The 10,655-nt window shown below is 39.1% G+C and overlaps 1 protein-coding gene across 3 annotated transcripts; it reads right to left on the reverse strand.

The window, feature by feature from the left end:
• Positions 1-1,396: 1,396 nt before the first annotated feature.
• ropn1l (rhophilin associated tail protein 1-like) lies at positions 1,397-10,073 on the reverse strand. 3 transcript variants are annotated; one of them, XM_081601570.1, is made up of 6 exons: positions 9,901-10,058; positions 9,093-9,225; positions 8,078-8,201; positions 7,658-7,819; positions 6,831-7,006; positions 1,397-3,405 (listed from the first exon to the last, which is right to left on the reverse strand). In XM_081601570.1, exons 2-6 carry the CDS (start codon positions 9,221-9,223, stop codon positions 3,333-3,335), a joined length of 666 nt encoding a protein of 221 aa, XP_081457696.1. In that variant the 5' UTR covers positions 9,224-9,225; positions 9,901-10,058; the 3' UTR covers positions 1,397-3,332. The 3 variants fall into 3 exon arrangements, with proteins under 3 accessions (XP_081457696.1, XP_081457695.1, XP_008394337.1); XM_081601569.1 differs by lacking the exon at positions 1,397-3,405 and adding an exon at positions 5,782-5,934 and having other exon boundaries at positions 9,994-10,073; XM_008396115.2 differs by lacking the exon at positions 1,397-3,405 and adding an exon at positions 5,782-5,934.
• Between the last annotated feature and the right edge of the window lie 582 nt (positions 10,074-10,655).

Below are 10,655 nucleotides of genomic sequence, written 5' to 3' on the forward strand. Positions count from 1 at the left end.
CACGTAGCGAATGTACAATTGGCTATAAGAAACAACTAAAACAAGGATCTGAACAATGCATTGCTTAAGAATTAAAACAATATCTGAATACTACTACTAATAATTATAATGTACTGAAGTAACCGCAGTGCATAGGTGTTAGACGTTTAGATTTAAAAGTCAAAGTGTGAATGTAAAAATAATACCGAGTGATTGTGCAGGGGTTCGGTTTTTCAGCAGATGGCCAGAGCAGGAACCGCGTGCAGCTGGGAGGTCAGAGATGATCTTCTGCACCTTCCTTCCACAGCACTTTGAAAGGTACAGACAGTTATGTTCTGGTAATGCACTGGGCTGATCTAATCATCCTCTGTAAAGCTTTGTAATCCAGGGTGTTACAGCTGCCAAACAAGGTTATGATAGAGCCTGCCAGAATACTCTCGTTGGGGCACCTGTGGAAAATAATCAATATCCTGGAGCACATTCTGAACCTTTCCCTTTGCCGATGAAAAACAATCTGGGTCGTGAGAATTTGGTTATTACTCTGACGTGAGGTGTCAAGCTCAGACGTACCTAAAAACTCAAAGTAGCTACCTTTCTCCACCTCTCACTTCTCAATGCAAACCGGGCCTAGTGCCCTGCAGGTTGTTGTTCTGGTATAACGATGACATGGGACGATAGTGGCGATGGTGGCAAGAGTTTGTCCCGCAGTCAGTCCGATTCCCATTCCACCCGCCTTCTGTCGTTGTGATCTTGGGCAAGACACTTCACCTGGCCTTGCCTGCTGGTGGTGGTGTGAAGCGCGACTGAATGGAGTGCGAAGTGCTTCGTTCAATGACTGAAGTGTGAAGGGCTTTGCTTAATAAAGCACTAAGCAAGTACAGGCCATGTACCATGATTTCTATATCTTCTCTGTAGACAGACTCATCACCCTTTTCATCTTTCGCTGTAAAATCCCCCGTGAGCAAGGTTTCACACAGGTGGCTAAGCACACATCCCTGAGGAGTCTCAGTGCTGACTGTCAGCGTGCTTATGATGCTTCATGATGAGTGTCAATGGGAATGTGATATTCAAAACACAGCTGCGATCATATATATGAAATTGTAGAGGACACAAAATCTTGTGCGTCCTCTACAATTCTGTTTGACCTAAACTGAAGTGGGTCAAGCATAGCAAGTAGAAAGGATTTAACGGGATGCAATTTGGGCTTTTGGTGCTTAAATCACTTCATGCCGTTGCTGGTGAGAGCAACACGTCACATTAGCGACTTACTCTGCGGGGTTTCGAGACAGAGATGATGGTGTTCTTTGGAAGGCAAATGGGAACTTTTTTAATGTGTCAACTTTTCTCAAGAGTTTTCCCTTTCAGTACAGAATTGTTGCTAACTTTTAGAATTGATAAAAAGTTATGTTTTTTTAAAAAAAATTGTGTTTACTTAGAAAGCTGAAGGGTTAAGACAAGAACCAAGTTTATATGTCAATCAAAGGGTTTGGTTGATCAGAGAGCAATTTCCTCCATTTCACACTTCTTAGTAGAGAGCCTGCACACATCTGAGCACAGCATAATATTCCCACAGGGTTTAGACAAGCTCTTATATGCCTCCTCTCTTTCAGTCATGCATTTATACCCCCTAAAACCACAAACTACCAAAACACCCACCCACACACACACACATCATGCTCTCCGCTATGGCATGTAGCAGCTACACGTAGCACAAAGATCTCCTGTGAGTCTCCTCTCGACACAAGCACGCAACTGTTAGGTTTGTGTTTGCATGCGTGATGAAGCAAAAATGTGACCAAAATCATTTGTTTATCTAAGCGCTTGTAACACAAGCATCTCTGTCTAAAATTTGACGGGAAATGCAGCTTTTTTCCTTTAAACCAAAGGCAGAATGACTGATTGTGTAAGCGTTATTAGACACTCCTGGCGTTATTGTTTAATCCGTGAGTGAGGCCAATACAGAGAAGTCATCTACTCCAAAGCCAAGAGTAACACTCACATTCAAGGCTAAACAAAACGTCTATTGGCAGCTCTAATTCAGAAAAAATTCAATTGTCCACAAGTTGTAATTAACTAACCTCAATCAGCTGGAAAGGGTCTTTAATTAAGTCTCCTTTTGATGAATGGAAAGAAAAAAAACTGTGCTAAATACAACCTGGTTGAAACAACTTCATTTATTGGTATCACATTCCAGAAATTGTCCAGAGGCTAACACAAAATATGTTTTAATAATAAATAGAACATTTAATGGAAACATAATTAGAGGATAGTACCCCAAAGTGAGACTGAGAAAAAGAATTCAAGTCTCCTAGAAGAGGCACTGATGCTTGCACACTCTTAGATTTGGTCCAGTACATAAAATCATTGCAAATGAGAGACTGAGGCAAAAAAAAAAAAAAAAGGAACTGCAGACGGATCGTAAATGCTAATGACTGCTGGAATGTGGCTTAAAGACATTGCAAAAAGTGATGAAAGCTGTGAAAACAGTCCCAGTTTTGTCCTGGAATAATAATAATTTAAAAAAAAATACATACATTTTCTTTTTCTCATTTAAAGTCTAGAACACAATTTTTCACTGGCTAATGTGTATCATGTTTAGAAATGTTAAATAATCTGCTCTATGACAAAAATAATAAGCCTAAAAGATAAAAAAAAAAAAGAAATGGATGCTATCTCAATTGACTGTCACACAGCTGAGGTAGTTTTTTACTTTCTCTTACCCCCATCTGCATTTAAGGAAGTGTTGGTTTGTTTGAAGTGGGTTTGAATGAGGTGCTTTCACACACTATCAGCCACTTATAATGGATGGCTGCTTGGGAAGGGCCTAATTTAGAGGAGCAGGCAGAAGAATCATTCACTGTAAATAGTCAGCAGTAAAATTAGCATTTTTTTGTCATTTCTTTTTTTAACCAAAAATGCATCAACAAAAAAAAAGAAAGAGAGAAATGCCTCATCGGCAAATTTCATCCCTTGAAAAAGGATGCAATTTTTCTCTATTACTGTCTATGCGGTGACATCAATGTTATTACCTAATATTGGAGTTTTTATTAATCTAGGACTATTTTGTTCCACAGTGCTTATTTATACTTTTTGAACTTTTGGTTATGTTACAACCAAAACCTTAAGCATATTTGTCTTACTGTTAAGCTGTTAAATGCTAAACTACTACAAGATGTACTTGTAGTAGAAGTACTTTTGCAATAAAAGATGTACATCAACATAGTCAAACCATAATTTTTCTCCAGACTTTCCAGTTGCAGTAGGCAAGCTGAGTCAGACGTTTTGCCTGAAAACAAAAGCTAGATGTGATGACTGTGCTCCTACTTAGCTCCTGACATTGTTCTGGAGAAAATCTAGAAGTGATGGAGTAGTGGAGCTGTTATGTGGGTGAAGTTCGCAGGTTTTATCATCCCATCCTGGATCGCCCTGCAAAAGACACATTTGAAGTATGTTAACTACTTTTTTAGGCAAAGTCTCCCACATTCACCAGACGCAAACGTATACAAAAAAAAAAAAGAAAAGAAAAAAGAGCTATCTCTCACCACGGAGCAGCTAGATATGCTCAACACCATCAGAAGACAGCATGAATCATGTTTTCCCTTTTCCTTACCCTTAGAACTGTTACACAACAGCTACACACAAGAACACTTAACATGGGGTCTGTGTGTCCGTTTTCTCTCCTCCTGCCTGTTACACGCTGTTCTGCAACTTTCCCTGATTCCCCTGAGCTGTGATCTTATAGGCAAAGCTTCGAAAAACAAAAAGAAACAATAAAAATGGTGCAACAAGGTCCACCCTGCAGCAGAGATTCCTACAGGGCTGACATATTTGCAATGACATCATATTCTTTCCATGTTTCAACACCTCTAAAACAATGGGGCTTACAGGACCGGAGCTGTAAATGCGACCATTGTTTTCTCGAAGATGAATCCTGAAAATAGAAGTGAGTTGCACAGACTAGAAATTAGGTATACACATCAGGAAACTAAGGGATATGAAAACAGATGTTCAGCTGATAGCATCCCGGGGGCGGAAGGTATCAGAACACCAAAAGGTCAGTAAATACAGGAATACATCTTCATGTTAAAACAACAAGTTCATGGGGTATTGCTTTGAGTGAATTATTCATGAATAACAGCATAATCTACTTTACCAGGGCAATCGACAAGGACAGGTTTTACCTGACGAGGTGCGTCTCTTTAATTGTAAGAATGCACACTTGGTTTTTGCTTGAAATATATATATATATATATATATATATATATATATATATATATATATATATATATATATTTGAACATGTAAATGTTTTGTTTTCACCAGCAGAAGAAATATCAAACATGAAAGTCTCTCAACAAGGGTAAACGATCACTTCCCTGATTACTGAAACACCAATTTCCTCTGTTATTCATATACCTCAGAGTCACAGTGCAACAATATCCAATATCTACTTCCTAAGCAACAAAATGAACCTATAGGTCCCAACAGAAGTGAATCATACTCTTACTAGGAACAGAGTTATAGCTTCATTGAACTGAGACAGTGTTTAGCTTTTCTGCATTCTTATATATAGAAAACAGAAATATGCAAGTTCAAGTCTCTATTTCTGAATGTTTTTCATATAGTTAGTTATTTTACAAATTGGTATTAATATATATTTCTGCAGTTCAACCTTAGTTATCTACAGTCATAACTCTTGAATTTTTCACATTTTTGTTTTTCTGTAAATTATGGGACAATTTAATGTGATATACCATCACCACATAGCACGTCATTGCAAAGTCTAAGAATGTTCTTTGTGTGTCTCCGTTTTGCCCTGTGCTGAACTGGTGACCTTCCCAGGTTGCATGCACCCCACCTCTCGCCCAATTAGCTTTCTGTACAGACAATGGATCAATGGATTTTTCTTCCATATCATAATTATGCATTACTTTGAGTTAAAGCTAGTTCAAAAACAATGTTGTTGTACCTGTAATGTGACACAATGCGAACAATGTTTGAGGGGTATGAATACATTTGCCTGACATTATATAAATTTTTTTTTAATGTAATGCAGCTCAGTTTCCTGAATGACATTAACTCATTCAAGAAGTTTCTTTGCTAACATTTTTGTATCTGTATGTTTTATACGATAAAAGCAATTTTACAAACAGAGTGGCTTTCTGGGCAGATCCCAAAGAATTGAATTTGTTGTTGTCAAGACACTGCCAGACTATTTCTCTGGGGGTCATCCTGAGCATGACTGTTTTAAGACCTGACAACATTCCTTCTGTGTTGTGTCACATGGGTGGAGAGACCGCTGTTATTAAGTTATCGGTCGTTCCATCTGCCCTTCAGTCGCCTCGAATTGATCACAGCTGCAGCCCTGCAAGAGGCAGTGTTCGGTGCATGTAAGAGCGGAGGATGCTTTCAGAGGAAAACGGAGTCTCTGTTTGCCACACGAGAACCCGTCTTCGGAATATGCTTTTGCGTGACGACCCAAAGGTGAACAAAACGCAAGCCTCTGAACTGAGCTGGAAATTGTGCTCTGATGCTAATCTCTCCCTCTTTTTCGTTTGCTCAGGAACAATGAATACCCAAGATGAAAGGCCAGTAATAGTGAGACTGTAAGATGATAGGTTGCGTGGATGATGAATGAACTTAGGCGAAAGAAAACGAGGAATAAAACAGGCGGTGAGGCAGTTGTGTAGCTCTGCTCATGCTCAGAAGAAAAAAGCAATCGCATTAGCCCTGACATTAGCTGCTTCACCTTTACATCAACATTTAGACAGAGTGAGTATTTCTAACAATTAACGGGACGGGTTGGAGTACTCATGGGTTCTTTTAATAATTCACCACAATGACTCTCTTCCTGTCCTCTGTTGCTTCTTTTAGTCTTCCACAGCCATATGTTTGAGCACAACCTTCCTCCTGGGGTAGAAGTTGGAAACTTGAATCATGCCGTTCTGCTTGTTGCTGTCGGGCAGAGACACCAGCGCATTAAGGCAACACTGAGGATTTTCGCAACAGTGAATATCACAATCTCACAAACATCATCTGAGGCAGAGAGGAACTGGCTGAGCTCATAAACTGCCTGTGCTTCTTAGCCAACTGACACTGACTGTCACAAATGGTGGACCAAGCTGAACTGAAAGCAGAGTGTGTGTTTTCTGCACTGTCAACACTGCACAGAAAAAAAACAAAACATACTGGCAGCTCTCTCTCAGCATTTTTAAGACAATGTGATGCATTTTTTTTTTTCATCATGGTGCGTTTATTTCAGCATAAATGTCATCAGTCCACACACAATCCCACATAAAAGCAAAGTAAATTCACATTTTACATGTATTTGGATACGGTGTGGTAAAATTTAAACAATCTGATGCATTATGTGAAATCGTTTGTGATGAGACCCTGAGCTCATCTTATTGCTGGACATGAGAAGATTCAATGTGTGAAGTGTAAATGTACTCATCAGGATCAGATTAGCTTAGTATTTACTTGCCAGAATGAACTTCAGTGATTTTTAAAACTAGAACTGGAAGTGCAGGTTTGTGTCTTAACCTAATGACAATTAAGCTTTGAGCAGGCTTCTGGAATAATTCTACCTGGATATCTGTTGTTCCCATCAGAGATTTTAGGATTCATTTAAATTATCATTGTTAAATTTAGAATTCAAATTTATACTCTTAAATTTTGAAATCCATTTAAGTTCTTTGCTGCTTTAAATGCCATAAATTTTGATACTGCATTTTAATTATAGCATAATGGAGAATTGTGCATAATTCAGTGTAATAAAAGTGGTTTGAAATTATTTAAGGTATGTAACATAAACATGTAAGTGCAAAAAACAAAACCCCAAAAAAACCTACGCTTGTTGCTGCAGGAGGTGGAGGAAGTTCTCAGTCTGGTCCTCTGGTTCTTCTCCGTCTATTTTAGCCAAGTAGGTGTAGAGATGGTAGAAGGTATCGTATGGGATCCTCGAAGGGCCACCCTCCTCATCAGTTGTCAGGATCTCACAGGCGTGCTTCATAGAGCTTGTAAGAGACTGGGGAGACGCCGACGACGGAAGCACAGACAAAGGAGTTCCATGCAAAATAAGGGAAAAATAAATTGGCAAGAAAATTAATATGCATTCAGCTTTGAAAAGCAATTACATGCCACATGTTAATGTGTAGAAGGAAACAGATAAGAGCCCAATGATATAAAATAAATAAATAAGTGAACGAGTGTAGATCGAGACTGCCCTCATGTGGTTTAGGTGTTCAACAGACTTGAACGCATCTTTTCCAAAACTACACAGGACTTTCCTGATTCCTGGTTGCTGTTTTTATCGTCTTTCTTTCGTCTGTTGCAGACACAAACACATCTCCTAGGAATATCTATATGCTGAAATAAATTCTCTTTGATCTGTCTCCAGTGCTGTTTTTCCTTGGTGGAAAAACGATTGGCTTAACTGGAGAAAATTGATTCATGTTAAAAAAATAAAAAAAAAAATAAAAAAAAGAGGCTTATGGAATCCTGTCAGCAACATGTGAGGCCAAAAAAAAAAAAAAAAACCTGGACCAAAGATCTCTGAGTCTGGTTTGTTCCACTAGATGAGGAGATGAAGAAACACAACAACTCCTAAGGTTCTCCTTCTGTGCTTTAACCTTTAGATTAAGTAAGAAGCAGCATTAGAAATTAGATTGTGCCTTACCCCTCCAAGAGCACTACAGCCCAGGGCAAAAAACTCCATCCAGTTGATTTCCAAACCAAAGCCCCCCAACGACAGCAGAGCCTCCAGTTGTTCCATGGGAAGACAGAGAGCCTTCCATTTCAGCTGCACATTCTCTTTGCTGCAAGTTCCCTTTGGAGACAACTGCGATAGCGCGGGAAAAGAAGAGAGATGCAAATACGTAGGTGAAAACTGTGAGCGTACGTGCATCCTTATTGGAATATCCTAAACAGTAATATACAGCACTGCTTTTAGTGGACATGTCTAGTTGCAACGTCAGCATAAGTGAAATCTCAACAGAGACGGAAAGAGGGATTTTCATTAAAGTTAAAATACAAAGAAGGTAAAAAATAATTTAACAATGATGCATAACAACAAGAGTTTTGAGCAAACTCTTCCTACCTGCTTATGGAGGACCTTCAGTAGACCTGGAGTCAGTCCAGTGTCAGTCTTCTGAGTGGCAACATTCATTTCCAGCCTCTCCTTTACTGGAAGACACTCCCCTTTGGCCAGCGCATGAAAGTATCTGGGAAGTAGTTATGGCATGTAATAACCACACATTAAATTGATATAGTGTGACAGTGTAAAAATGAGCATGTGCACCTCAACCAGCTTAATAATATACTGCTAAAAAAAATCAAGGGAACACTTAAACAACACAATATAACTCCAAGTAAATCAAACTTCTGTGAAATCAAACTGTCCACTTAGGAAGCAACACTGATTGACCCGACGAGGGTCCCCGTTGTCAATCAGTGTTGCTTCCTAAGTGGACAGCTTGATTTCACAGAAGTTTGATTTACTTGGAGTTATATTGTGTTGTTTAAGTGTTCCCTTGATTTTTTTTAGCAGTGTATTTCATACTATCAGCTGGATGCAATAGAGGAGTTGTACTCATGTATTGTTTGTGACACCTCTCCCTGTTTGATCTTGATCTTATTTGAACAATATTTTGATATGAATTTACAGGCAGGGGTGGCTTTAAGTATCTCTCAAAGGAAGCAGAGCTTTGTGTTACCTCAATTATTTTTTTCCACAAAGGAAATTTAGAACATGTTGCTCGATTTTAGGTTTTCCTAAAAGCTCTGTAGGTTCACACAATAGTAGACAGGACGATCCTTAGGGCAGAAAAACAAACACCCTGTAATGCTTCCAATTCAGCCAGTATATGTTCAACTTTATTTAATTTATTTTTTTACTTTGTTAAGAGAAGGCATTTAGTTTAACCACAGAAACTGCTTGGAAGCCTCTGGGAGCTAATTACAGCCTGTCAGTAGTAAGGGAGAGAGGCGCACAGATGAAAGGTAGCTTAGAGACACTTTTTTTTGTGAATTATTTGACGTAATAAATAAACCACAGCAAAGTCACACACGTCTATCCATAATCCCAAACGATGTTGACGACTTTTAACACTTACGCTGAACACCACTGCAGCAGATCTTTGGGCTGTGTTCGGATAGCTGCCTTGGTGAAGCTTTTGAGGATGTCTGGTAGCTCGGGAGGGATGTTGATTTGCTGGGAACAATAGAATGTGTCTGGAAGAGGCATGCCTACAGTGTGTACACATTGCAATACAGTCAGTCAGGTTAGCAGATAAACAAGATCACTGCCTGCATGCCCAGGTGGGCCCCATGTGGGGGAAAGGAGGGCTGATATATGGGTCCCATATGGGTTTGTCCGCGGGTTCCACGATGGCCCCACATGGGTTTGCCCATGTAGGGTCACAGCCTACGTGGGCCCTACATGGGCCCTAAATGAACAAACCCATGTGGGCCCACCACCATGTAGGGCCCATGTGGGCTCTGCCCCTACATGGGCACATCCATGTGGGGCCATCGTGGAACCCGCGGACAAACCCACATGGGGCCCATTTAATATGCCCTCCTTTTCCCCACATGGGGCCCACCTAGTCATGCTGACAAAATGATGGCATATTCTTGACTTGGAAGCATGACTAATTTTGGTAGGCACAGTAATGTCCACAACAATACATAGTAGTATTAAGTAAAAAAGTTTAAGTATAAGGTAAAGCCACCCGAATCTATCCAATTAAAAGAAAATAGTAATAGGAAAAAAAAAATTACATTTAAATAAGAAATAATATAGATTTTTGATCAGTTATTTGCTCAATTCAATTCGGCTCATCTTTCTTCACTTAGACGTTTTGTTATTTTCAGTTCTTTCCAGGTGATTAAAACAATGACGAAAAATGTTAAGTTACCGACCTGGAGAATAACGACTGTGGACAAAGACTAAAATTAAAGGCGTTTAAATTAAAGGCGAGCCGAGAGGTTAAAATGCAGCTATTTCAAACATACAGTATTGTAGTATGTTTGTCGCCTGGCAACGGAGTTCTTCTTCAGCGGTAAGGAGTGAAGAATGTCGTCATGTCGCCCTCTTTCTTCCTTCTGCCTGTGTAAAAATCGTGTCAGATTAATACATCGCACTTTCATGGTAATGATTGAGTGGATGTTATACTTTGAGGCAAAATGTGGTTCATTATTTCCACGATCAAACACACACGTATATAGTTTACATTTTGGTATATATAAAAGATTTTTGGGCGTGTTCATAGGACAGCTTCGAATTTCTTTTTTGACTTTGGGGTTGGGGGGGAATGGACGCGGTTAAATGTAAAGCACGTTAACTTAAAAACTTCTTCCACAAAATTTACGCCAAAGTTACTCTACTGTTGTATGCAAATGCCATGTTGTGAAAAAAGTACTAGTAAAACAAATAGCACTCTGGAAACCAGCTAAAATATTTTATGGTACAGCTGCCCAGGTCTCTCACATTTCTTTACTAAGAAATAAATAAATCTAAACTAAAAAGATCACCAAGAAGTCGTAGATAGAATATTAAATGTAATTTTGAAAAATCTATATCAGTTATTACAATTCAGGGGAATCGGATAATTTACTGACCAATATTGTAATTTGAGCTCAAAATCAATTTTTCAGATCTCCATTTTGATTTCCTA

The sequence above is a fragment of the Poecilia reticulata genome, chromosome 20 (genome assembly GCF_904066995.2).
Source record: "Poecilia reticulata chromosome 20, P_reticulata-male-v2, whole genome shotgun sequence".
Classification (NCBI taxonomy): domain Eukaryota; kingdom Metazoa; phylum Chordata; class Actinopteri; order Cyprinodontiformes; family Poeciliidae; genus Poecilia; species Poecilia reticulata.

Coding starts and splice junctions, on each gene's coding strand:
- ropn1l (XM_081601569.1), bottom strand. CDS start 9,223: ATGCCTCTTCCAGACACATTCTATTGTTCCCAGCAAATCAACATCCCT. Junction 8,202..9,092: donor CTGCTGCAGTGGTGTTCAGC/GTAAGTGTTAAA, acceptor ACTACTTCCCAG/ATACTTTCATGCGCTGGCCA. Junction 7,820..8,077: donor TGAAGGTCCTCCATAAGCAG/GTAGGAAGAGTT, acceptor GCGCTATCGCAG/TTGTCTCCAAAGGGAACTTG.